The sequence below is a fragment of the Neurospora tetrasperma genome (assembly GCF_000213175.1).
Source record: "Neurospora tetrasperma FGSC 2508 unplaced genomic scaffold NEUTE1scaffold_1, whole genome shotgun sequence".
Lineage (NCBI taxonomy): Eukaryota > Fungi > Ascomycota > Sordariomycetes > Sordariales > Sordariaceae > Neurospora > Neurospora tetrasperma.
This window is the reverse complement of record NW_009799099.1, coordinates 505,030-532,111: the sequence shown is the minus strand read 5'-3', so window position 1 is coordinate 532,111 and position 27,082 is coordinate 505,030. Positions and strand designations below refer to the sequence as shown.

General features: G+C 51.7%; 7 protein-coding genes across 7 annotated transcripts; 3 read left to right on the top strand and 4 right to left on the bottom strand.

Annotated features, from left to right (window-relative positions):
- Window positions 1-126: 126 nt before the first annotated feature.
- On the bottom strand, window positions 127-1,362 carry NEUTE1DRAFT_56293 (uncharacterized protein; the record flags this gene model as incomplete). The annotated part of the gene is made up of 4 exons (XM_009848910.1): window positions 127-443; window positions 588-742; window positions 962-1,017; window positions 1,102-1,362. 4 exons carry the CDS (start codon window positions 1,200-1,202, stop codon window positions 372-374), a joined length of 384 nt encoding a protein of 127 aa, XP_009847212.1.
- A 777-nt stretch (window positions 1,363-2,139) lies between these two features.
- NEUTE1DRAFT_143662 (uncharacterized protein) lies at window positions 2,140-3,693 on the bottom strand (the record flags this gene model as incomplete). The annotated part of the gene is made up of 4 exons (XM_009849235.1): window positions 2,140-2,700; window positions 2,756-2,906; window positions 2,963-3,173; window positions 3,231-3,693. The coding sequence occupies 4 exons, from the start codon at window positions 3,313-3,315 to the stop codon at window positions 2,194-2,196; spliced, it is 954 nt and encodes a 317-aa protein (XP_009847537.1).
- Window positions 3,694-4,211: 518 nt separating this feature from the next.
- NEUTE1DRAFT_143661 (uncharacterized protein) lies at window positions 4,212-6,489 on the top strand (the record flags this gene model as incomplete). Its single annotated transcript, XM_009849234.1, has 7 exons — window positions 4,212-4,692; window positions 4,769-4,839; window positions 4,919-4,941; window positions 5,031-5,089; window positions 5,154-5,269; window positions 5,328-5,453; window positions 5,530-6,489. The coding sequence occupies 7 exons, from the start codon at window positions 4,653-4,655 to the stop codon at window positions 5,932-5,934; spliced, it is 840 nt and encodes a 279-aa protein (XP_009847536.1).
- Window positions 6,490-10,364: 3,875 nt separating this feature from the next.
- Window positions 10,365-14,885, top strand: NEUTE1DRAFT_36379 (uncharacterized protein; the record flags this gene model as incomplete). Its single annotated transcript, XM_009848849.1, has 3 exons — window positions 10,365-13,032; window positions 13,109-13,912; window positions 14,062-14,885. The coding sequence occupies 3 exons, from the start codon at window positions 10,365-10,367 to the stop codon at window positions 14,883-14,885; spliced, it is 4,296 nt and encodes a 1,431-aa protein (XP_009847151.1).
- Window positions 14,886-16,269: 1,384 nt separating this feature from the next.
- Window positions 16,270-18,016, bottom strand: NEUTE1DRAFT_127122 (uncharacterized protein; the record flags this gene model as incomplete). Its single annotated transcript, XM_009849233.1, has 5 exons — window positions 16,270-16,607; window positions 16,666-17,065; window positions 17,120-17,286; window positions 17,343-17,731; window positions 17,803-18,016. 5 exons carry the CDS (start codon window positions 18,014-18,016, stop codon window positions 16,437-16,439), a joined length of 1,341 nt encoding a protein of 446 aa, XP_009847535.1.
- Window positions 18,017-19,175: 1,159 nt separating this feature from the next.
- NEUTE1DRAFT_119411 (uncharacterized protein) lies at window positions 19,176-20,439 on the top strand (the record flags this gene model as incomplete). Its single annotated transcript, XM_009849232.1, has 4 exons — window positions 19,176-19,329; window positions 19,572-19,649; window positions 19,753-19,888; window positions 19,977-20,439. 4 exons carry the CDS (start codon window positions 19,261-19,263, stop codon window positions 20,021-20,023), a joined length of 330 nt encoding a protein of 109 aa, XP_009847534.1.
- A 2,446-nt stretch (window positions 20,440-22,885) lies between these two features.
- NEUTE1DRAFT_127120 (uncharacterized protein) lies at window positions 22,886-26,547 on the bottom strand (the record flags this gene model as incomplete). The annotated part of the gene is made up of 1 exon (XM_009849231.1): window positions 22,886-26,547. One exon carries the CDS (start codon window positions 26,545-26,547, stop codon window positions 22,891-22,893), a length of 3,657 nt encoding a protein of 1,218 aa, XP_009847533.1.
- Between the last annotated feature and the right edge of the window lie 535 nt (window positions 26,548-27,082).

Sequence of the window (27,082 nt, the reverse complement as noted above, 5' to 3'; positions counted from 1 at the left end):
GAAGGTAGTGATGATAGCTAAATAGAGCAGATTGCGTGTTTGCTGCTTTTACTTGCTTTGTGTCTCGTCAGTGACCTGGAAAAACTGTGGTAAAATTCCGACTTTCCGTGATCGACGAGCATAGGTAATTGTTGACGAGTTTAGTGTGTCTTGTAGCTGTAACTTTTCTATGTCGAGTTTATACATCTCCAGTCTATGTTGCACCTCGTCGCAAAGTTCGTAGTGTGGATCGATCTGTCCCGCGTGGTGGACATTCGAGAGATGTATTCCGAGCACTCAGCTTGAACACTTGCAGACAAAGAGTGCTACCGAAAATCACTAAACCTGTATCTTATGTACTGATAATCTCTATTTGACTCTTCCTTCCACACCTACTGCTTCTGCTGGTACTGCTGACCAGGGACAGGGAAGCGGAAGGCGCACTTGAAGGGCCACATCTGAGCCTATATCATATCATTTACAATTCGCATTAGCATCCACATCTAAACCTTTGACGTATCACGTTCCCCCAAGACTGTCGAGAATTTTACTACGTAGCTTTCCAAAAGGCAGCAGAATGAACTGAAGAAAAGGGGAATAAAGCTTACGTTGTCAACATCCCAAACACCCTTTTGGGCATACACATCGTCCTTGAGAATCTGAATCACCTCCTCGCGGCTCTCGGCGACTAGGACGATGGTGCTGCCGGCGAACTTGAAGGTCTTGGGGTCGTCGGAGGTAGGAGGCTCGGAGAGAACGGCGCCTTTTTCGGTCTATTAGTACCTATATGTCTCCATTAAATACGAGGGAAGGGTTCATGTGTGTATAAGACCAGAGCACATGTATGAGACCAAGCAGGTGTGAAGCTGTCAGACTCTATGGACCCGAGGAGAGGTATACGCTGAAGGTATTCTGAAGTGAAAGTGAGGTGGTGGGACGAAATGGAGTGAAGTGATGTGAAATATAACGTGAAAAGACCTACCGCCCATCTGGAAACATCCATTATCGACGTTCTTGCCGAGACCGGCAAAGTGATCACTACATATTCCCACCACACTCAGTCAGTAACCTCCTCGCATCCATTCTCTAGGTACTGTAATCAGACAGATGGTGCAAACTCACGGGCGAACCTCCAACCTCTTCTCGCCAACGCCCTCAAAGTCCGGGACGACAACGAGCCACTCAATCTTCTTTCCGGCGGTGGTAGTAGTAGAGGTAGCCATTGTTCGGATATGATGATGTCTCTGACTAAAGAAGAAGTTGTTGGAGATGCGGGGTGATGATGAATTGGGGTTCGTAACGGTGGTTGAAGGGTTGAAGAATGATAACGTGGAGGAGAGAAAGAAAGATGATGGGCGGCGGCTAAAGCGGCTGTTCAAGCTGCTGTGGAGAGCTTGTCCGAGTTGGAGGGTGCGAGATCGGGAGGAGGAGGAGGCCATGGTTGTTGTGGTCTGACTTATAGAGATAAGTCAGTACTGGAATCAAGGACGGATACGTTGGGTACAAAAGTTGCGTGCGTTGCGAGAAAAAAAAAAGAGGGGTTACTGTACTAGCTAGGTAGGTATACGGGATAATACCCGAGCTAAATGTTACAGCGTCTCAACGAAGGAAGCCGAAGAGGTTGGCTTTTGTTTACTTTGGTTGCTAGTTGCACTGCCACGGAGTACAATCTGGTGCTAGTGTATTTGTTAGCTCGTTACCCAGGGGTATTTCTGCGAAATTGGATGAGATCCGATCTGTATTGTCTCAAACCAATCAACAAGGTGTAATGTGTTATATTTTATCTGAAAATAAGCATATTCGTATCCAAATTCCACTTTCGTCGAATAATGCCACGAATCAACTAAATATAGTACGTCTAAGGAAGTTGATACTAGGTCTCGAGCTAACAGTCAAACCAGTATTGAACTGTATCCTCCGGGGTTATCCGGAGATGGTGGGTCTAGCGTAGCGTGGGTTTAATGTGGCCGTAGAGGTACCTATCTGCACTACGAACGACATGTCTAGAAATCACAGTTCGGACAACAATTACACAGGAGACTGTTTGACTGGCACTTTAACTTCTTTTTGATCATTCGTAAAGCAGCTTCTAGATGTATCCGTTCTTTTTCCCGCTCTGGCGTTTCAACTCCGCTTGAGATCATACTATGACCATCCCCCCCCCCCCCCACCACCCCAGTTTACTTTCAAGCACTAAGTAGGTACTCGTCCACCCTAATTGACAATGAGCACCGCACTGGGAACCAACCCAGCCTCCTTCAGCGTCTGGCCAAAGTCTACTCCAGCTTGCCACGTCTTCCGGGGGAACGTCGTAGAGAAGCTCGCAACCGGGACTCCGTTCTCCGACTCCAACTGCTGAGCAAGCTCAAACAGTGTGGCATCCGCGGCCAGTGTCTTCATAACATTTCCCTTGGCAGTCTGCAACCTCAGACGAGCTTCATTGTGGGAGGCAGCCGGCTTCGAAGCAGCCGGCGCAGCGGCGGCGGCAGCAGGGGCGGTTGAAGGAGCGGCCGGAGCTCTACCCTCGCGAAGCGCCTTCGCTTCCTCCTCCTTGCGCTTCCTCTCGGCCTTGTCGGCTTCGATTTTGGCCTTGATGCGTTTCTTAGCCTCGATGTCGTCGAGCTTCTCTTGGCGCTTGCGAGCAGCCTCCTTCATTTGCTCTTTACGCGCGAGCTCCTCCTTCATGTCTTGTGATTCCTTGGTAGCCTTGCGCTTGATTTGCTATGCATGTTTGTTAGCATGTTTTAAATGCGAACTGGGAATGGTCTGACCGTACCTCATTGCGCTTCTGCTCCTCCTTGTCAACAAGTGCCTGCCTCTCCCGCTTCTCCGCGAGCTTTTGGCGGAGCTCCTCCAGCCTTTGCTTCTTCTCTTCCTCCGTTAGAGGAGCAATTTCTTCGGTAGATTCGGAGAAGTCGGTGTGCTGACTATGGTAGAGTTAGCTTGGTGCCACAAACACGGACACATTGGTAAAGAGACTGACGTCTTGGAAGCATGGAAGGCGGCAAGATCTCCGTTCTTGAACCTCTTGCCGCAATCGTTGCAAACAAGGGACTTGGCGCCCTCGGGAATGGGGGAGCCATCATCCTCTTCGTCGTCGTCGGCCTTAGCAGTGGCGGCAGAGGCAGCGCTGGCTTGCAGCTCCTCCAAGGACTTGTCCTGGCTCTCCTCGAGCCAGTTGAGGGCTCCTTGCACTGCTACTTGTCAATATCACATTCGCGTCACAAAGGTAAGCGTTTGGGAGGACTAACAGCCACCGGACTTCTTGACGGCGAGCTCGGCGCGGGCGCGCTCAAAGCCCATGTCGATCAGAACCTCGAGATCTGTTTGGCCCATTTTGATGATTTTTGATTTGGTTGGTTGATGAGAAAGATATGGTTGCTACTATAGATTAGGTGTTCAAATGGAGTGGACGGGATAGGTCCTGGATGTTATAGCAGATTGTTGCTGGGGATGAAATAGTGGCAACTTGGAAGTGGTGCAGTCAAGTACACTACCATAAGGAGGGGTTCAATCAAAAGATGCGAAGCTGTCAACAGTTCGGATAGAAGCAGACGGACGGGTAGTAGCGATTCCCTGCACTAAAACGCTGCCAAGTTTCCAAACGAACACTTTGACTTTAATTTTTAAGCCCAGCTTAAGGATATCGTCTTACACTTCCAACAGAAATTCAGACTGTCCACTTCGATATTGTTGTTGTTATTGTTATTGTCGTTGTCGCCGTCGTCATCAATAAAGTGAACGCTTCGCGATATGGCCAGGCTGCCCGGGGCACGTCATTCACAAACAACACAACAAACACCCTTGTCCGTTGGGTGGGTTGCTTTGACAGTGGTGCCAGCGTTGCCGGCAGCTGGAAATGGCCAGTGACAAACTGACAATTGCCCAATTTGTGGCCAAATGACAGTCGGCATCACCTGTTTCTCCGGGAGACTCTGACCCTTAATTTCAGTAGAGATACGTGGACCCCACGCGACAACCTACCTCGTCTACCTATCCAGGCAGAGGACATAGCATTCGGGTCGGGAAAGAGCTGCTGTGGGAGCTTTTGAGATTCTAAAGGTCCAGTTCATTCCTCTGCCGGGGTTGGGGTCCAGTATGAGATCAGCACGGACCCAGATACCTACCTCTATGCTCTTGGCTCGGTTGGGTCTTGGCTTGAATCCGGGCATTTTTGCAGTCTCGTCGCCTGGCTGGCGCCCTCCTGGAAACACCTACCTAGGCTAGGTACACTAGGTTGGTCTGTCCAGCGCGCGTCGGACCGCCGTCACTGTTGAATGTCGTAACACATCATCTCCCTCTCTCGTCTTCGTAATATTATCACTCCAGGTTCCAGCTTCTTCTTCTTGTATTTTACCACACCTCACAATACCGTCCATTCTACACTCTGGGCTGCTACCTAACTTTTTCTTGTGACGACGACTACTGAACTCTCCGCGGTCTCGCTGTCTGGACCGATAAATCAGATTCACATTGCCCTTGTCTGGCATATTTCGCGAACCTGTCTAATACGTCAAACTCCATCCCCCATCCCTTTATTTCCCCCCCACCGGGCATACTAGGGACGGCCAATAATCCCCCGGCAACATTTCCCGTCATCCCATCGCGAAATCCAAGTCGCTCTAGATTTTCCCAAAACCACCAAACTACGTAGAGCCCAACCGATCGCCAACATGTCCGTCGAAATCGATCCCCTCGAGCTGGGTTTCCGCAGTACGTCGTCCCTTCGCAAACAGCACCATCGGCCCAGATTCTCTCTAGAATCTCCCATCGTCTGACCAGAAATTAGGGCCCTTTACTGTGGAGGTTTCGCAGATCCTCAGGATCAGGAATCCCAATACCTCTCCGGTTGCTTTCAAGGTATGTGTGGACATCAACACGCGTTTTGTCGTGGTGGTTGAGGGTCGCTCGACACATGTGTTAACTTGCCCTCATACAGGTCAAAACCACCGCCCCCAAGCAGTACGTCTACGTCCCTTCCTCAGCAATGCGCCGTAGCGCAAACGAATCACCGGTCCAAGGATAATGACACTTACCAACTCCCTCTTCAGATACTGCGTCCGCCCCAACTCGGGTCGCATTGAGCCCGGTCACGATGTCGAAGTTTCCGGTCAGTCCACGAACCGCCGACACCATGTCCAAACCTATGGTCTCGTGACTAACTTCCCTTTCAGTCCTCCTCCAGGCCATGAAGCAGGAGCCCCCCTCGGACGCCCGATGCCGCGACAAGTTCCTTGTCCAATCCGTCGCCATCACCGGTGACAAGGAGTTCACCAACGTTGCCCAGATTGTGCGTATAACTCAAACAGAGGAGGACGAAAATGAGTGCTGACAAATACGTCATACAGTGGGATGGTGTCGACAAGTCCCAGGTTCAGGAGAAGAAGATTCGCGTGCTCTGGCTGCCACCCTTTGGAGAGGAGACAACCTCCCCCGTGGCTGCCACCCCTATCCGCCCCTCGACCTCGAGCCGGGTACGTTTACCTTTCGCCTACATACCCCCCTGGCAACGGACCATCAAGAAAATAAAATTAACCTTCACATGCGCAGGCCGAGGAGACCCCTGCTCCTTTCACATCGCCCAGCGAGACCCGATCTTCGACGGTCGACACCCGCGATATTAAACAAGAGCCCGACGTCGCTGACAACTTCCAGTCGACTGTTGCCGCCGTCGCATCGACAGCACAGCATACCGCTTCCGAGACGTACGAGCAGTTGAAGGAACAGTTGGCCAAGGCCCAGGCGACCATCGCATCTCTCCAGAACGACGCCGCCAGCGGCCTGAGACAGAGGAAGGCGGCTGTGGCTGACGCGGTGGGCGAGCAGGCGTCGAACGTACAGGCAACCGCCCAGGACCTTGCGCAATCAGCGAGGCAAGGCACCGAGGGAGTCCCAGTCCAGATTGCGGCGGTCCTCTGCTTGGTTAGCTTCCTGCTGGCCTATATCTTCTTCTAGTGCTGCAACGAAACACCCGGTTCCATTTTTTTCTTGTCATCGCGAAGGCTGCTGCTCCTCCAGTACGCCTAGGGTTTCACACAATACAACAACGTAATCCTTTCCTGTCCTTTTTTCTCTTTTCGTTTCTCGGTTTTCATATATCGTTTCACTCACTACTAAAAACTTTGTCTTTATTCCCTTTGTCGTCGGGGGTAGTGGATAGAGTGGCAGGCCCAGGGGTGTATTCTAGGATCTGAAGTAGGCAGCGCAGGAAGAGGAAGAAGACAAGAGAACAAACACGCGTGGGTTCGGGGTTCGGTTTTGTCTTGCTCGTAGGGGAGGAGGTGAGGTGAGGTGAGGTGAGGTGAGGTGAGGTGGACGAGCTGATGCGGGTCTCTTTGTGGTGTGTTCATTACAACCGGTTCTGCAAATTGCTCCGGGTATAACGAGCGGGCTATGCTATGCTATGCTATGCTATGTTAGGCTAGGCTAGGCTAGGCTATGCTATGCTAGGAGGCCAGTAGGACTGTAGGACTGTAGGATGGAAATACCAATACTTGATAATATGCAAGGAAATCCACATTCGTACGCCAGTGAGTGCGTGGAGATATGTTTATCGGTATCCAGAATCCTCTAAATGCAATCCTCATCCATCCAGATCCTTTCTTCCACTTGGTATCGTTTCACCTAGCTCTGATATAATAGAGATTCAGAAAGCTATCTAGTCAAATCCGTTCTCTTCTCTAGTCTAGTCTAGATCTATCTCCCTCTACATAGTCGGGTAGTCCGTTGCCTCTTCTTTACCAGCTCTTCAGCCAGTTTCTGCTTATAGTTGCACAAACCTACAACTGATTGATACCTAACAACCTCCAGACAAAGAGCCCGACACCAGCGCCACCCAATGATTAGATTACGAGGGGAGACGGGAAGTCAGTCAATCAGTCAGGCACATTTCGTCATCACCTAGTACAGAACAGGTACCGCAGTAAGGAAGATGTGGTGGCTGGGACAAAGGGTTTGTATCGACGAATTTACACCAGTAGTGGCGGGATCAGCCGTCAGGGACCGACCGTACACAGTATCAGCCTTGTAGCTTGGAGTTAAGGTTTCACCTCCTTTCAGCAGAGCCCTGTTCCCTTGTTGAAGTAGATACTTTTTATGATGAGTGCCACTTAGAGATAGGTAGTGCTTGCAGATAAGTATTGGAGGGAAGGAAGCGTCAGCAATATATGACATGGAGAGAAGGAAAGAAGGAAAAACACAACTTATCTGGCGATTTGGTAGCTGTCCGTTTGGATGGTACCTTAGATAGGCAGACAAGGCTTGTGGTTAGCAAAAAAAGACGATTGTTCTCATCAAGGTTGTTCGTGGCATCAGGAGGGCAAATAGGGTTGTGAATGAAGAGAGAAAGAGGACCAATTGTCAGAAATTCTAGAGCTTATAACTTCATTCGCGGATATTTCTTCCACGATCAGGTAATAGGAAACGTTGACATTGCACATCATTCAGGTCTTTTTCTCTCTGTGCTTGTGCTGTGGTCGAGAAAGACAACAGGTATAGTGTAGACTGAGAATGTCAACGTACAACTGAGCTTTTCCCCACTTTTTGCTGGGTGAAGAGGTCCAGGGGCATGCCAGCGGCTTCGGGGATTTTAAGGCCGTTCTTTCGGAGCTTTTCAACTCTGGAAGTTTCGCCAAGTCCCCTCCGTTTCGTCACTCTTGGGCTTTCGTTTCCAGTGATCTGCCAAGAAACATCGATGCCGCTCAAGCCGCTGCTCGCTCGCTCGCTCGTAGCTCGGCTCGTGCTTGTGGGCGCTCACGCGGCGGGAATGTCGGCATGTCCATGTGGTTTGGCAAGTTTCACAAAACATTGGCATGTCAGTGGTTGTACGTAGTTGAGGTTGGGCTGAGTACCTTGTAGTGCACACTAGAAGCCCCAGAGAGGCTGAGTTGGCTCAACAATGCCTCAGCCACTTGTTGGTGGACAACGAAACGGGGCAGGGGTCATTTAAAGAGTTGTGGTGGTGATCTCCCGTCAGCGGAATCCACACGATGGAGAAGAAACGGAATGATATTTGGTGGACGGGGGGAGGAAGGATGAAACGGAGCGAGGTGAAAGATCATCGAAGGGTAAGGCCCTGATCGGCTGGATGTCCTTCCCCCTTCGAGCGCAGAAGAATGTGCTAGTAAAGAATATTCCGAGACACGCTCTTGTCAAAGCGAGAGGTTGAATTCTTGGTTGTAACCAAACTGAAAGGTAAAGAATGGAAGACCAAAGACCAGGACGGGACTTCGCATGGAATGGTTTCCTTGGCCTGTTGACCGATGACGAAATGCCCCCCCCTCTTGGGCACAAGCGTCGGCAGGCTAAGAAAAGTGGGTCTTGCTGCCAGGTGCCTGGGCGGGCTTGTTTGTGTGTGTGTGAGACGGAGAGTCCCCTGCTGCAAGTCATTTTCAGCGCATCACTTGTCCACATTCGTCTCTCCATTTCAACCCGAAGGCCCGAACAAGCTCCATGCGATCCGAAGAGAAATGCAAGATGCATTATGCGCCGAACATGGATGACTTTCATCGACGCCCTCGGTAGAATTAGGGAATCAAGAAACGAAGGATTACGAAGGGATTCAGAAGACTGAAGAATGAGTGATGACGGCAACAACAGAAGCGGGGGAGGGGCAGACCTGAGGAAGAATCCCTTTCCTCATCCAACCAAAAAACATCTCGTCAGGTGCCCTGCACATCAAGTCACCGTCGAGGGTCATCCGCCGCCGCGGCCTGCTTGAGACTTCGTCCTCGTCCAAGGGAGGCATGGATGGAGGAGTCACAGTTTTCCTCTCACAGAGGACTCGAACAAACAAACCACTGGACTTGTTTCTGTACACACATCCTCGTGCTGATCGGGTCACAAGGCTGTTCAGGAAAAAGACAGGGTCCGTCTCAGGTGAAACAAAAAGTTTCTCCCGGTTTTACAAGTCCCGAACTGTAGTAAAGGACATATAGGTGGGTACTTACTATTGGTACCACACCACGACATCTCTCCAAAAGGCAGCCTTGCCAGGACTCCAAGAGACACGGATACCTACAGAGAACACCTTACCCTCTCTCGGTACCCTACAGAAAGCATTAGAGTTGCCTCCTGTTGTGTTCGAGAACCTACAGCGACAAGAGAGTATCATCTTCTCAATAAGCACCGTATCTGTGTGTAGCAGTCACACTTCCAAGGCTTTCTGGACGCCGCCATCTCCTGATCTGCTTCCTGGGAAGAATATCCACCGTGAGACAGGTACCTATACCCACTGATCACTCATCTATGCAGAAAGGGTCTCTTCCGGCCGCTAGCAGGACGGCTTCATGTCACGGAAAATGCAGGGCCTTTTTGCTGTTGGGCCTTTTGTCAGACAAGACAAGAGCACATCTCGACGTTGCCTAACCAGCCAGCTGAAGGGTTTAGACTGTTGGTATGAATCACATGTGTAAGACGGGTTGATGTCCGCCTGTCAAAGTGACTCGTCTCATACCTCCCTTTCTCAACAAACGGATGCGAACGTCATCTAGACTCAGACCCAGACAAGCTTTGGCCTGTCGAACCCTTTGATGAGACCCTCACAAGCTTTCAACTGCCTATGGGCCAACACAAAAGATTCCAGAACGCTCGAGCTGGCCAGCCTTGTAAAAGCCATGTGAAAGCCATGATTTGGCGATTTTCCACGCAGGTACACTTGCGCCGCCATGAAAACGTGGGCCAACTTTTCAACGTTTTTGTGTCCAACAACTTCGTTCAGATCATCGTATCTTCTGGTTGGTTTCCACAAGCATGGAATGACTGGAACTGCCGTCGGCCCTACGAAGAGACTCGAAAAGAGTACATGTGCCCACACCAAGATACTTGTACCTTGGCTTGCAGCCGGCCAGAGGACCACGAACAAGAAACAGGTTGCCTGATCAAACTTTGACCATCTCGAGGCATAAGCCTACGTAGTATGTATGACTATCCCAGCCAGAGAGAATACGGTCTCACATACCAAGACCTGCTCACCGTCGACGTAACGGAGCCCCACCCAGCCATCCCCATTCCCACCCTTTCCACCATTCCCACTCGGTCCCGTATAGCACCCCTCCTTGCCCACTTGACCCCCCGGCTCTTGCTCTTATACCAAGGACTCAGCCGCTCTGCCTATCCCACTTCTCTTTTCTTGCTTGACTTTGCTCTAAATATCGACTCTTCCCATATCTTTTCTTACTTTGCGACTTAACCAGATACCCAAACTTTGAATTCTTTGGAGTTTTGTTGTTGTTGTCGTGGTAAACATCGATCTCTAACCCCTGAACGTACTAAACAAACACTCACACGCTCTAACAGCTATAGTGGATATTTCCCTACTTTGACCATCCCCGGATTACACAAGAGCTCAGACCACCCGTTCATCGGAATTCAGATACAAGAGAAACATGGCCCAGGTCTACCGCGAAGCCCGGTACTCCCGGGATTCTTCACCTTCGGGCGACGAGGGCTACAGAAGGTCAAGCTCCCGCCGTTACAAGCATGCGCCGAGCCACAGCCACGAGAGAGTTTATGAGCGCGAGATTGACGTTATCGACGATGACCGCCAGGGTGCCCGTCTAGACGGCCGCTTCTTTGGCCGTCCCACCGGCGGCGAGCTTGTTCTTGATCGCAGAGACGACCGTCTCTATCCTGACCGGCCACGATCGACCGCCGGCCAGGGCAGTACCTACGTCGAGCGCCGGTACCGAGAGACGGAGGACTGGGATGGCGACAACATCCCGGATCGCGAGCGCACTGTGGTCGAGAAGCGTCTGGTTACCCGCGACGACGATGACTACCACTATCGTCACGATTCCAGCCGAACCAGGGACAACGACGGATGGGAGCGCCGTTCCTACTACGATGCCGAGAGAGATACCGAGGTGCGTGTGGAGAGAAAGGTAGAGCGCCGCGAGGACGGCTCCGAGGTCATCCTGGAGCGCCGGATCCGTGAACACATCGATCACGACCACGGTGCCGACGTCGAGATCTACCGCAAGGAAACCGAGTACTACGAGCCAGCACCACAGCCGCCCATCGTCATCCGTCAACGTCCTGCCGAGCAAAGGATCATTGTTCAAGAGGCTGCTCCTCCCACGGTGGTCCTCCGTGAGCGTCGCGATGATTTTGCTCCCTACGTAGTCGAGGAGACCAAGGAGGAGTACATCGTCGAGCACATCGATGACCACCACCCCCACAGTCACAGTCACAGCCACAGCCACAGCCGCCACCGTGACGGTCACCACCACTCGCACTCGCGCTCTCATCACCGCCACGAAGATGACGAATACTACACCCGTGTTTCCCGCCGCGACGAGCGTCGCAGCCGCAGCCGCTCCTCCTCCGCCAGCCCCCACCGCAAGCGCCACATTGCCGAGGGCGCTCTCGCCGGTGCCGGCGTCTCTGCTCTGATCGCCTCGCGGCGCGACAAGGAATCAGGTGAGGTAGACAAGCACCGCGGGCGCAAGATTGTCGCCGGCGCTGCTCTAGGCGCCCTGGGCACCGAAGCCGTCCGCCGCGCCCACAGCGCCTACAAGGAACGCCACGATGACTCAGACGATGAGCACCGCCACCGCTCTCGCTCGCGCTCTAATTCGCACTCCCGCATCAAGACGGGCTTGGGCATCGCCGCTGTGGCTCTGGCCGCTGCTGGTGCCGCCAAGTACTACGAGTCCAAGAAGGTCGAAAAGGAGGAGGCGGAGCGCGGTCGTCCTGCCCGTCGCTACAGCGAGAGTGATTATTCCCGCTCGCCCAGCCGCAAGCGGTCCAAGTCCCGCGCTGGTTCTGTAGCCAAGGCGGCCCTCGGTACCGCCGCCGCCGTCGGTGTTGTGCAGCACTACCGCCATAAGCGCAGCAAGTCCCGCCATGGCTCGCGATCCCGCAGCTCCAGCAGCGATCGCAGCGGACACCACTCGAAGCTGAAGACCGGAGCCGAGGTTGTCGCCGCTGGCGTAGCCGGTGCCGCAGCCAAGAAGATGTACGACAAGCACAAGGAAAAGAAGGAGCGATCGCGCTCGCGCCACGCCCCCGACGACTCCCGTGACCGTGAGTACTATGACGACGATGACGACCTCGACCACAAATACGCTCGCCGCGAACGCATCTATAGGTCCAGAAGTAGGAGCAGAAGCCAAGTCCGGTCCGCATTACCCTCTTCCTCTTCTAATAAGAATAACCATGCCCAATTCGAGAGGACCGTCGCTGATGATCCTGAATTCTTAGGTTTGGTTGAGTACGGAACGAACCCCGTGCCCGTTCAGAATGAAGAACGACAACAGCAGTCGCATAGTAAGAGAAAGGCAGTGCTTGCTACGGCTGGAGCAGCGGCGGTTACTGCTGCTGCGGCCACGGCAGCGGCAAAACATGAAAGACATAAACGCGATAAGGAACCACCGCCGACGCCACAGTTACTATCTGCTGTTGAAGACTACGATGATAACGGGATTGCCATGGGGTACGATTCGGCGGCGGAGGAACAGAGCGCGAGAAAGGAAGAACGTCGTCGGGAGAGGAGTACGAGGAGGAGACAGCGAGAGAGGGAGAGGGAGAGAGATGAGGAGAGAGGTGGTGCGCTGTTGGTCCCGAGAGCGAGAGAGGAGGTGGAGGAGGAAGTTGGTTATTACTCTGATAGTGAGGATAGCGAAGCGGAGAGGATGAGAAGACGCAGGGCGAAGAGTAGGGACTCGAGGAGAGAGAGGGAAAGGAAGGAGAGCAGGAGTCCAGAGAAGAAGCCGGCGAGGAGTAAGAGTCGGTTAGGAAGGCTGGCTGCTGGCGCCGCCGCCGCGGGGGCAGCAGCTATTGGGATTAAGAAGTTGGGTGAGAATAATATCGATAAGAAAGAAAAAGAAAAGGAAAGGGAGAAAGAGAGAGAAAGGGAGAAAGAGAGAGAAAGGGAGAAAGAGAGAGAAAGGGAGAAAGAGAGAGAGAGAGAGAAAGAGAGAGAAAGGGAGAAGAGAAGGGATAGGGAGATAGAGAGAGAGGAGAGGGAGATTGGGCTGGAGGAGAGACGAAGCAGTAGGGATAGCGATAGAGAGAGGATGGAAAGACAACGGGAGAGGGAACGGGAACGTCGACGTGAGTGATATTTCTGCTTATCATCAGTCTTTCTGTGAGATTCTCCTTGGAGTCATCGATACTAACGAGAACACAGGCTACGAGGAACAAACCGCTCCATCCGACCCTTACTACAAGCAGCGGCAACCCTCGCCTCCTCACGCGTCAGGCGGATATCCCCCAGTACCTCCTACACCTCCTGCTATCGCCTCTGCTGCCGCTTCTGTTCCGACAGCTACACCACCACAACTACAGCCGCATCGCTTGTCAAATGGGTTCACGCAGCTTCCGAACATCAACTTCACTGACGTGAATAATATCCAAACTCCATACCCGATGGGGCCGGAGACGATGCCGATGCCTGTACGGGGACCAGCACCAGTTCGACAACAACTGATCCAGCAACCACAGCAGCGATATGAACCATACAATCCACGAGAATACGTTGCTAACTATCCTCCCCCTCCAGATCCTGAAGTACCATCGGTACTTGTCCCGGGCAAAGGCGCTTCAGCTACTGCAGCACAACCACCTCCCGCTTCTGCTCCCCATGGAGTTCCTCCCCCGCAAGAAGTTCCCCCAGCACTGAGGGCTCCCCAAGGGGTACCCGCTTCGCTGATGGTGGGTGCGCCATCGCATCTCTCGCAGTCGCAGTCGCAGTCGGTGATTGGGAGGAACCGTCTTGAAGATGTGAGTATCAGATCTTCTAGAGATATGCCAAGGTCCCCTACTACGGGTTTGGGTGATGAGAGGAGCAGGAGGGAAGGCCGAGAAGAACGCCGCCGCCACCGCTCGATGCACATGTCTAGGTCAAGGCCTAGGCGGTCGAGAGGTGCTGGTGTTGTTGATGTCGGTGCCGATAGTGGCAGCGGCAGTGGCAGTGGCATGATAAGAGAGAAGGGTGCGTTTTCTTGATCACTTTTCCTTGGCTATTGTTTTTGAGTTGCTTGTTTCGTGCTGCCCCTTCCTTCTGCCCCTTTCACTCCTCGCCCTGTTCTACCCAAATATGACCGCTCTTAGACAACGATACTAACAGCCCTTTTCTTACAGATGGTCTAGGTCTAACCACCACTCTCCACCCTCCCACACCAACCGACTCTTCCTTTTCCTCTTCTTCTTTCTCAGAACCCGAGTCTCCCCACACACCAAGTTCTACCCCCAAAGAGAAATCAGTAACCTTCATCCCCCTCTCCCCCAAATCCTCTCAAACCCTCCAGCGCCACCACGAAGAGCAAATGGCCAAAGAAACCGCCAAGCGCATCACCTCGGGCTCGGGCGTCGACCCCGATAAAGATACTTCTGACATCTCGGACTTTGAAGACCGTCTCGACAGAGAACTCAACGCTTTGGTGCCCGCTAAATACCGCTCCTCTTCTACCCCTGTCCCTGCTCCTGAATCTTCCTCCTCCAACGCTTTATCTCGCCGTGACCGCCCTCCTTCAGCCCGTCACGAAGACAACTCCAACTCCACCTCCGACAGCGACGCAACCCTCGAAATCCTACCAGACCGGTTCACACCCGACGGCCAACCGTTGGATTCTCGTGATCCCCGCAATGGTAAACTCTACTCCTCTAGAAGAGGCGAGTTCATCTACCATGATCACCACGGGAACGGACTCAAGCAAATAGCTGGTACGGGACAATGGGGAGTCAGCGGGACGGACGCGCAGGCGGTAGACAGGATCGTGAGGAAGGTGGAGGGGGTGTTGGAGGGCAAGGGAAGTTGGACGGGGTTGGTCATGGGGTTGTTGAGTGGACGGTTGATGGATGGTAGTGAGGTGGGAGTGGGAAGGGGAAGGGAGGTTGAAAGTACGAGGCCGAAGAGGAGGAGCAGGAGGAGGATGGGGATGGAGATGGCGAAACTTGGGGTTTAATTAAGGGGTGGGTGGGTGCGATGAGTTGAGGTTGCTGTTGGTGATGTGGTGGTGGTGATGATGGTGTTGAATGTCTGACGAGTTGATGTTGGCTTCTAAGTATGGTGTTGATGATGGGCGAGGATGATGATGACGATGGACGAAGATGATGGTCACCGATGGGATGGAACAGGATGATGACTAATGATGATTAATGATCCTTTTCTTACATTGTCATTTCTTTCTTTTCTCTCAGTTTCTTGCTTTGGATACTCTTATGATTTCACCTTTTGGTTACCTGATACTTAGATACGACGTTATGCTTTTTTTCTATAGCTTCATGTTTGACATGTTGTGTTGATGTTAAAGATGGTGGTGGTGGTGGGTGTAATGAATTTTGTCTTTGTCTCTCCCTTTGATGATGTTCACGTCAGTTAGTCGATATAGCTTGATACCAATACTACCTACCTGCTTTACCTAAACTCTACTATACCGTATCAAGCATGCAGTTACGTGAGTAGCAACATATCAATAACCTCAATTTCTCAAACCATTAATCAACGTATTTCATCCATCATGCATGTGAGCTAATACTCCCTTACCCTTGCACCATCTTGCTCTACTTACAATTTTCTTTTGTCTTTTCTTTCTTTCTTTCTTTCTTCCTTCCTTCCTTTCCTCCGCCTGCCTCAGTGAAATCATCCACGTGTTAGACCGTTCAATATCACCGTGCCACCTTCCATACTTCCCCTTCAACGAAAGAGGTCCCGTCTTCCTTCCCCCGTGTTTCCACACCCTCACTCACTCATCTCGGTTTGCCAACGTCACGGTACGGTCACACACGAATTCATCTCTTTTGAGCAAGAGCAAGAGCAAGAGCAAAGACGCTGAAATGGGATTTTCCAAATTCCAGCATGTCTTCTCCAGGGTAGTTTGTTCCCGAGGAGAATGGTTCTCTCTATCTCTCTCTGTGTGTGTGTGTGTGTGTGTGCAATGATGAGATGAAAGTAAAAGACGAGATAGAACTGACAAGGTAGTAAAAAGGGGCGCGGCTCGCTTATTGGATATGCAACGTGGACGCGATTGTCGTAAGAACTAAGAAACAGCAGAGCCTCGAAGATATCATGGAGGGAACGGACAATTGGCGGGAGGCGTGAGACAAAACAACGCTTTAACAAATGGAAGCCGTGACTGCAGTCGCATTATGCCATCACGCGGCTCTTCATGCTCCTTGGACTGACGTTGTGCCACAGTCGTGTGCCGCTTCCAGATGATATAAGGAAGTGATATGCAATAAAGACAAGATAGGTGAGAGAGCACAGCCGTAACAATGTTGTCGCCAGACAAACACACAGAAAGTCAAGTTTTGGCTGCTAGCTTGTCAGCCAATAATAGAGAAATGATGCAGCGTATCTGGTGGTGAAGAGTCCTTTCGATTCGACACCCCATGATGTGTATAAGTAAAAGCAGACGCCGCTAGATGAGAAAAAAAGGAAACCACAACTATTCAGTACAAAATGCCGTAAAGCCCTCAAGTCTATGATATCGAAACTTTCGCTCAGGGTCGATCGATTACGAGGAGCTATCCTTCTCCTTCTCCTCCATCTCTTCAGCCATGACCTTCAACTCGTAGGAAAGATCGTAGCACTCAGCCAGCAAGGCGCTGACGCTCCCTTGGCCCTCGGGTATATCGCCGCCGACCATGAACTTGCCATCGACGCGCATGTTGTCAATGGAGTTGAGCTATAAGCCAACGTTAATCAATGCCCAGTGTCCATGGGGTAAAGAATGACAAACATACCTTCATGCTATAGGGATACAGCTCCCTGACCGAGCTTACACCGCCCGAGTCCTTCACCTCAATCAGGCACCGCTTCAGCGTCTGGAGCTGGTTATAGATGGGCAGTAGGGCCTCCGATACCGGCTCCGACGAGATCATCAGGTAGTAAATGTAGCCATAGCTCCTCCTGATGAGGTACAGCAGCGTACGCTGGACGTACAGCTCGGCGGGCTTTCCTTCGTCGTCCAGCCAGTTGCCATCCACTCGGCTCTCATCTATCTTGTCGAGCTTGCGCTGGTAGTCGTACAGATCTGTCTCGCGCAGTGACCAGGCCTGGGTGATGGACAGTTTCTCGAGCTCATTGCGGATGCTGACAAGCTGCTCGTGCCTAGCCTTGAAGGCCTCGGGGATAACTCCTTTCCTAGGTGGGGGTCAGAAACTGGCTGGCAAGGGAATGTGGGCTAGTTGTACGTACCTCTCAAGAACGATGTCAGACCACCTGAGGCAGACATCCACCAGGCGCGATACCCTCTCGCTACCGCGAAGAACCTGGCCGTCTGGCCCGACAAAGTTGCCATCCACCCTCGACTCGTCAATCTCCTTGACCTGCGCTTGTAGCCTCTGGACCTCCGATGCCGAAAACTGTGTAACCTGTTAGCTTACCATTCTCGTATCCGTCCGCCCTTGTGCGTCCTTACCTTGGCCTTGGTGTTCGCAAGTGACATGGACCGTAGTATGGAGATCAGCCTCTCATGCATGCTCTGTAGCGGGTCCTGCAGCTCGTCCACCCTCTTCTTCAGGTTATCCAGCGAGCTGTGGCAGAGCTCCAGCCGGTTGGCCAAAAGCTCGACAATGTAGGGCGAGTGGGCGGAGGGGTTCGAGGCTGTCATGATCTTGTCGAGCTGCGAGAGGGTGTGGGCTATGCTGTTCAGGTCTTTGGCTGAGTAGAGGTCGGCCTCGGTCAGGTGGTCGAGTAATCGCTTGATGGTCGAGGTCAAAGCATAGGCGGCAGGGGCTTCTTGTGTGCGGCCGATGGTCATGAAGAAGAGGGAGAGGAGCTGTAGGCAGCTCTCAAGGACTCTGTCGACTATGGGGGGTTGTGTTAGATTTTCCTTGTTCAATTGGCAGCTTGGGATGGGCTATGGAGGATGGGCGTACCTCTGGTCTCGGTCACCTTTTCCCCTTTCCTAATCTCGTTGAGTTCCTTGACCTGCTCGACAACCTGATCATAGTGTACAATCACATCCTGAGTGCGGATGTATTTTGTTCGGTCTCTCTTGAGGAGCAGCAGCTGATCGCGGATGGCTGAGAGCTTGTCGAGAATGGCTTGTTCCCGCTCATCTTTCGGCATGGGCATCGCCGGAGTCTCCATTGTCGCTATGTGTTTGTTGTGATGTGTTGTTTTGTGTTGGGTGTTTATGGGTAAAAGTCGGTGAAGTCGGTTGCGATGTCCGAGAGTTGGCTCGTTTTCGTTACTTGGATGCCGTTCGAGGGTCGATGTTGGTTGAAGGAAAAGAAAAGGCGCGAAAGGATTGTTGAGAAGGGAAAGACGCAGCCAAGCAATTGGGAAAAGGATGGTGTTGCCGGAGCAAGGGAATGAATGTCGGAAACGGGCGATTCCTTGTCCAAGTCAAGCTTTCTTTGATCCGAGGAGTATGTAATGTAATGCGCCTCAACAATGGCAAAGAGTGCGGGTTGGAAGTTTAGTTGTTTGTCCGGTTGATGGCGTTTCTCCAAGTATCTCTATTTCCCCTTTCCGATGGAGGAGTTGACAATAGTGATGAACGCTGCCTCCTGATTCGTGCGCTTTCCCTTGTTGATCTCACTCTTGTTGGTTTTTGCGGAATTGCTGGAGTGAGTGCTGAAATAGGTGCAGATGGATGCTTCTCAAGAGACACCCGACGGGACGGGCTGGCGTGTCGGCAGGCACTCCGCTACGGCAGGAGAAGAGGCCTATGGCGCCCCGAATCCACAGCGGCGACGTCAGTGGATGCATGAATAGCGGCGGGGCGAAGGAGCTCCATGGTGGTGCCAAAGGAATGGTGGGGTTCTTGCGACAAGGGTCGAGGCCTGGCGGAAAGCTTGTCGGACCAGGGCACTCGTCTTGGCAAGGCTGGGCGCCAAACTGACCTGAATCGATGAGGTGCTTCCCCAAATTCCAGGCCATATGGTCAACTGGTGGGGGAACATCAGTCGTCCCGATCCGGTACAAGTGCGACAGCAATGGAAGTGGAAGCCAGCACGTGCCTGTTGGGCGGTAGCGGCAGTCAGGGCAGCACTGCACCCAGTCCTACCACCAACCCTCGGGTTCGGGTTGCGAACTGAACCGCTGGTTTGGACCGTGACATCGTGGGGCTGTTCCTTCTTGCACTCCCTCTCCCAGCGTGCACAGACCAGGCAAAAAGCAGAAAGCAGCTAGAAAAAAGTCTTGGCTTCCAAGCCGCTGCCAGTCGCTTGCCAGCTGCCCGCCTTTGTAGGGTCCCAGGGCATTTTTTGAATTGCCCACAACTAATTAAATTTCACTTCCCGCGAATTTCTAGCTAGGACATCATCCCACGATCGAACAGCCCTCCCGAGACTCAGCATCTTTGCGCCTCGACAATCAACACCATCAAAATGTCTACTGCTGAGCTGGCTACCTCCTACGCGGCGCTCATCCTCGCCGATGACGGCGTTGAGATCACTGTGAGTTTGCGACCAATGCACATGATCTTTTGGTTGGCAAGATTTGGGTGGATTCGGGGATTGGGGACATCTTCAGGCGCGCCATGTACACACGGTTATTGCTCGACATGCGCTTTCAACGACCGGGACAAATGATGAAACATGGGACGAGGGGCAAACCGAGTGGAGGACAATGAGTGATATGAACAAGCACATTGGGAGGAACAATGTTGACTGACCAAACCCGTTTTCGCATGATATAGGCCGACAAGATCCAGACCATCATCAAGGCTGCCAAGATCGAGGATGTCGAGCCTATCTGGGCTTCCCTCTTCGCCAAGGTACGATGAAACCACCGACGACGACAATCCGAAAGAAAAGAAACGATATCTTTCGAGAAACGCGAACACGATAAACTGACTGGAGTCTCTTTTGCGAAAATAGGCTCTTGAGGGCAAGGATGTGAAGGACCTCCTTTCCAACGTCGGCTCCGGTGGTGCCGCCGCTGCCCCCGCTGCCGCTGGCGCCGCTGCCGCTGGTGGTGCCGCTGAGGAGGCCAAGGCTGAGGAGAAGGTTGAGGGTATGTGGAATCATCTACTCCCAAGCCCTTTCACGGGGCTGTTGCTGCTGCTGCTGCCAGTTACTAACCTGCGTTTTGCACTTTACAGAGAAGGAGGAGTCCGACGAGGATATGGGCTTCGGTCTCTTCGACTAAGCGAAGAAAGGGGGCTTTCTTCTGGTTTGGTCATGACCTCTCGTTTCCAATTTGTTCTTCCAAAGCTTGCATGGGTCTGCGACGGTTTCTCGCACATACGACTTCGGTTATGGGAGGCTTATGATATCAGGGGTTCGGTTCATCGGCGTAGCTTTACACGGACAATGAAGATGCGCTTTTGAGCAAAAGAAGTAAAAACACTTGGAAGCTTGCTCTCCACTTGTTGAAGCGACGGATTTCCACCGTAGCAGACATCCGACTCTACGACCGACAGCGCGCCCGGATCTTGATGATCGATTGATACCCGGACCTGAGGTTCCTGCTCAATGTTTTGGAAGATGAGCTGGTACAAACTCAAGAAAAGGCAGATAAGACAAATTATCTGTTACTGATTCCAACTTGCGCTAGTGTTTACGACTCGTGTTTGTTTACTTTGTCATGATACGACGTCATCTTCACCTGCGTTTCTTGAAACCCAAACATCACCCCGGGTTGTCAACACAACCTCCGTTTGCGACGCGCTCAAGTCGCGTTCACTCTGATTTCGCACAGCCTCGTGTGTACCTTGCTGGCCATGACTCCATTCCCATGCCAATCTCCAGATTCGTATTCCACTGATCCCAGACGTAGATCTTATCGAAAGTCAACAGTGTTCCTGGCGATAAGATAAGGGGACCAGACCCAAACAGTACAGCCTTATGTCAACACGGATGATGGCGCTCAGCGTAAGCGGCCAAATCAATATCGTCGACTATGTCATCTCTCGTCCCGCTTTACGAGGATTCTTTGCACTATAACTTTGTAAAGCCTAGCTGGAACGTCTTCTGCCGTGTCTACTGCAGATGTGGGTTCATATACTTGATAAGATAAGGGAAGTTAATAACGGAACGGAAGCTTCAAGCACCATCACTCAAGACACTCGACCACACTGCGGGCTTATCAAAAGTATGTTTCTCGTTAACTCTTCATAGATCTCCATTCCACTTTAACAGAGCTGCTTATGCATAAATATAGAGAAACCCGTCCGGTTTGCCCAAAAAATGACTGAGCTGAAGTCATCAAGTAAACCACCGAACCACAGTTAAGAGAACCACCACGAGAACTGTCCATGATGCATCCTTATTATCCATCGCATCTCTACATAGTAGACCGTACCGTACACAACTCAATATGCTTCCCCTTTTTGGAGGGATGTTGATCCTTCATACCTATTTTCAACAACATCTGCATACAGTCAGTAATACCCAAATCTCTGCTTACATTTCACTTCGTAGCGAGGACAAGGACAACGGCAATGGTTACCAATACAGCTGCTATGTCACCTTTCGGCTGACTGATGAATATAGGACAGATTAAGCCTACATGGGTTTTGGTATTGGAAAGACCAAGTGACTGACTGATTGACTGACTGACTGATTGACTACAGCCCAATACTGCTGTCCCTACTTTGTCCGGCTCGAGGTACCAACCCCAACGAAACTCTCATGTGGATCATGATGGATATTCCGCCTACACGTTTAACTTCAAACTGGTGGTCATGTTTACCTATCTATATACATGTCTGTCTATCAGAAATTATGCACCACTACCTGCCTTTTGATATGACCAACCAACAGAATCCAATCGATCGATGCCTATGGTATGGTAGTCACCATCCCCTTCAAAGTACCCTTCCCTTATGATGATCAAGGACGGGTCAAGAAACGTTACGTTTACATCTCAACTCACAAGTTTAAAGCAAAGCAACCCAAGACCAAACCAAACCCCATCATTGTTCAGTAGTTCCGTATGGAGCACAAAGGAACATCTTTTTTTTCTTTTTTTCTTACAATTGTTCATTGCAGCGACTTCCATTTTTCGTAAGGTAAATTTTGTTTGTCTCTCAATGTCACTCACTACCGGTGTCACGGTGTCACGGTGTCACCTATCAACACCAGGCACTGTTTCCAAAATCCACCCACGATCACGATCACGTCCAGGCAGGTATGGTAGGTGTTGTGTTGTGTTGTGTTGAATTGTAGGAGGACGGAGGAAAAAGGATTGCGTCTAGGAGTCTAAGGTACTCTAGATTCTATAGAGAGAAAAAAATCAAAGGAAAAAAAAAAGAAGAGAGAAAGGTAACAATATCCATGATACCGACCGGCCGGTCTCTCTCATAGAGCGTCCATGTATTTATGTGTACAAACAAATCCAACCATGCTCCAACAAACCATGGCGGCCAACCAAGCAGACTTTGTATACCTACCTACCTAGTTTCATTCTACGCCGTCTCTCCCACCTCCACCCCAAGACAAGACAAGTCAAGACAATAAAATCATACAAAATAATGGTAGAAAGAACCTGATCTCCCTAACGCAAAAGAGATATCAATTGATAGAAATGAACAATAAGACAAAATAATAGCAGTAGTCACGACGTAGTGGTATAGCTGAAAGACAGATACCTAGGTACTTACCGGTGCTAGATACTAGATAACGCTTCGCATACATTCGATCCATTCCATTGTACATACTACCTTGCGCCTGAATCCATCCATATCTAACCGAACATCACATCAAATCAAGTGAAATTGAATGCCCGATATTTCCTCTTTTCTTACTACACAAGAACGCCCGCTACGTACTTAGTTTGAAACCTTTGAAACCCCCAAAGAAATCAGCAACAAACTCCATATATCCATGTTACCCACTCATATTCATTATCTTAACCCCTTCATAACTATAACTATAGCTAACCATTGCCTCCGCATACAGAGGAAACTCCTCCCAAAGAGAGGGACCATACGATGAGTTTTTTACGATCTCCCGCTTTGGTTCCCTAATTCATTTGCTAGCTTTCTTCACATTGACGTCTCCAAATCTGCCAGTCTACTCAGTCCTCGTCTCATCTTCATGAATCTTAAACTCAAAACCCGGCCACTTCCCCGTTGCGGTGTCTGCCCACGTTACCCATGACGGTCCTATCTCCGCCGCCAAAGTCGTAGGTGTTGTTCCTGCCTTTATCTCCGTCGTAGCCTGTATCTCCGTTTCTTTCCCCGGTGCCATAGCCGTAGGCATGGCGGTAGCTGTGGTGGCAGCTACATCCATGGCCACGGTGGTGGTGGTGGAAGCCGTCCAGGAAGATACTGGCATGTAGATCTCACCTAGCTCCTGACTGCCCGCCTCAGTCGATGCCTGGCTCTGATGTTGTGGCAGTGGTAATGACTGTGGCTCTGGCTGTAAATGTCCCTTGGGCCGAATCAGATCCTCAATCTTCAAAACCAGGTTCTGGCTATTAGTGAGCGCCCGTGGGTATGGATACTGCTGTTGATGACCCTGTTGCTGTTGCTGCTGGCTTCCGCTCCGGCTTCCGCTTCCGGAGGCAATCAACGGGCTAGGTAGTTTCGTAGTCTCCGGCGACAGAACAGAAGAGATATTCTTGCTAGGATACTCGCTTGGTGCTTCTGACTCATCGGATTGATTACCATCACCATCGTCGTCGTAGTTGCCATTTTCTTGGGCCCCTTCATCAAAGTCAATATCCAAGTCCTCCTGCGTGTCGTTGAATAGACTCTGGCTGTGTTGACTGAAAGGACCCAGGTTTTGGTCATCCGTTTCGATGCCCTCTCTCGGAATATCCTGAGACTTCAACGGTCTTGCCAGACCGTGGACCTGACCCTGACCTTCGCCGTCCGTCTTAGCCCCATCTAGCTCGTCGTCCTGGTCGAGGTTGTCCACGTCAGCATCGAAAAAGTCGCTGCCGCTTTCAGACGAACTGGAACTAGATTCGGGAATGGCAAGCGGTACTTGCACGGACTTGGAGCGTCTTGGGGTGGCCCCACTGTCGATCGGACAATCCGTCATCTCGTCATCCTCATTGCTGTCGTCATCGCTGCCGCTGGATAGTCCTGTCATCTCTTGATCGCTGTCCTGGGCATGATCGTCCGTGAGAAGCGAAGGCCCGCGGCTGCTACCACGATGGAAGCCGATCTCAGACGAAGGGTGTTCGCTGTGCGGCGTGGCGTACCAACCAGGTGTAGACTTCCTATCGCTCCGGTTAGGTGGCGCTAGGGAAGGCGAGCGGCTCATAACCCGATCACGATTGCGATCATAATCATCTTGAGGCGTGGTTTGGCGGGGATAGTCAAGTTTTGCCAGATCCTGTCTGCGTCGTCTTCGGTATTGCTCCGCTGGAACAAAAGGGCTGCGCTCATGCACAAGGGGAGAGGATCGCCGATCATAAGGTCGTTCGTATGGTTTCATCGCATGGCGGGTGGAGGACAGCTGTTTGTGACGACTCCCGGTCGAGGAGACGCCAGAAGGGCCAGCCGGCGAGAATGAACGGGACCGCGAAAAGGGCGTCAAGGATGCCTTGTGCTCTTTCCCTAGTATTGCCCGCGGCGATTCTGCTCGCATTCCGTTTGCTTTAAGGGATGATGAAGCCGTGTAGAACGAACTGGTCTCAGAACGTTCGGACGATAAGTGCACATGGCTATTCTGTCGGTTTGTAATTGTAGCGTCTGTAAAGGGCAGCTCGTCAAGAACGTCGCTCCTAGTCCAACATTCTTCAAAAGCATCTGCCTCCGGGGTGTGATCGCTACTTGTCTCCTCGGGATCATAGTCTTCAGGGTATACCCGACTGAGCTCGCGTATCCTTTGCCATGTCCAACCCGGCATGAGGGCGCGATTACCCATGATATAATCTTGAATATACGCCTCTGGCTGTGTGATGTACAAACGGTGCGTCCCAATGGTTTTGGGGGCCTTCATGACGACGCTGGACATCAAAAAGGTGAAACCCCAAAGCGCTGGCGTTGCCATTTCGGCCGGGGCGAGAAATCGTAAACGGTTATCCCGGTGAATTTTGCGCAAAGGCACCCAGTCCTGGCGCAATCCAAGGAACTCATTCAGTGGTGACTCGGGTGTAGCCTCGCTATGGTAGATCAGGTGGGAAGAAGGCTGGAGGATATTACTAAAAGCTTTGTGGATCGCCAGCTGAACATCACGGGCATCCGGTCCCCTCACTTGGATTGTCTTGATGAAGCCGCGGCTCCTAAGTCTCTGGTCAATCATCCGTCCATTCGCAAAGGCTTTGGGGAGCAGCCAGCCAGAATCGGGACATTGTCCTGGCCATTCCGAGAAACCCGGGTCCTGGGGATCCGGCGTAGCTCTGCTCAAAGTGTTCAATGATTGTATCCCATCTTCGTCGGGGCCCATTGATTGTCGCCGGTCAAAGATTTTGCGGGCATCCACCCAGATACCCTTGAGAGGAAACGGTAGAAACACAACCTCCAGATCCCAAGGCTTGTTGTATGTTGGGAGAGATGTAGCCTGAAGCTCACTAATCTGTGCTTGTAGGGCCTGAAACTGGCTAAGAGTAACCTTTTGCGAAGAGCGAACTGTGCTATTAGATGCCGCCGAGGACACGCTTGCGCCGGCGGCACTGGCATTGTCATTCAGAATCTTCTCCACCTCGTCGACACGAGACTCAAGCTCCGTAACTCGGAGGTCTGTGTGTTCGTGTTTGTCATAGCACTCGTCGTGACCGATGACTGAGAAGGAGGTGTTCTCAAGCCTGTCTATCCTTTCTTCCTGGAGGTTGACAACAACCGACAACTGTTTCACATCATCCTTGACAGCGAGGAAAGATTGATTGTGTGCTGATCCAGGTCTAGGTGTCATGTCTCGCCTATACTCTGGTGGTGCCATCAAGTCCATAGGGCCGCATACATCCTGGGCGTTAGCTTGTGCTTGTTCCTCAACATGCTCTGCCCCCTTCTCCGGAACAGAGGCTTCATTCCTGGGTGCAGATGGGCGTTTTATGGTATTCAGTCCCTTTCCGGAAAATGGCGCCATGTATCTCATCTGGCTAGAATATGTAGTTGAGGGGGCCTGGGACTGCATGTGTAAATAACCCGGGCTCAACGGCTGTGTTTCACCGTAAATCTCAGTCTCTTGAGTTTGATTCCCATTTACCCAAGCGGCGACAGGAGCGGTATCCGGAATGGTAGCCTGCTTCTCCATAGACTGGCGTGGTGGATCCTGAATATGAACGGGTTCGATCTGTAGAGGTTGAGAAGCCATTACACGCTGGTTGAAGCTGGAAGCGTAGAAATTCAGAAGGCCGAAATCTCTAGAGACTCCAAAATGGGAAGACACGGCAGGCGCAGCAAAAGACGGGTGCATTTCCTCCATCGGACTTGGGAGCCCCCTTGTACGTTGACTGCTCATGCCCGAGTTCGGCTTGTCCTGATCATTAGTGGGGGGCAGGCCGGCAAATGCAAGGGAAGGAGTGGGCGGCAGCTGTGAAGGAGCTGGGAAATCATCATGGAAACAGGCATGATGGGAACACTGGCAGAGTTCGGCGGAATCAGGCGCAGCATTCAGCTTGCTCCAGAAGCGGCGGCAGCCACAGCGCGGCAGAGAGGGATCTGTGTAGTTGCAAGGACCCCGCGGCAGCACGGGGAAGGCCGCATTCCACATGGCTTGTCCATCATCGTAAAAGCTGGGGAGAGGCCCAGGGGCGTCGAAAGGATTTGCGTCCATTGGGATTCTAGGTCACCATCTCCTGATTGTATGGTAGTTAAACGAGGCGCGTTGCTTCCAGCCTGGATGCGATCGAGCTCGGGCCGTATTTGCGTCGATCGGTTTCAGTCGGAAAGGAAAAGAGGACGAGGAATCGGGAAAATGTCGAGTCGCGAATGGGTGGACTTGGGCAATCGAGGTCGGCGCGTCGTGATGGCGGTGGAACGGAGCTCCCTTCTTTCCTACTTTGATGCGACTCAACGTTAGACCAAGCCGGATCGCAACAAGAGTTCGTTTGGAAGTCTAGTTCATGATGCAGTCTCCAGTTAGTATAAGTAAAGCTAAAGATGGTTTGATCAAAGAAAACAGTTGCGACAATGCAATTGTTGGGAATCCGAAGCTGTTGAATGGTGGCCGCCCAGGCAGACGCCGCCTAAGCAGCGCGTCCCAAACAAGAAGCGGGGAGGGAAGACGGGACGAGAGATGATCAAACTCGCTCGGGGGAAACAAACAATTTATATTTTCGAAACTGATCAACTAGGCGGAGACACACGTA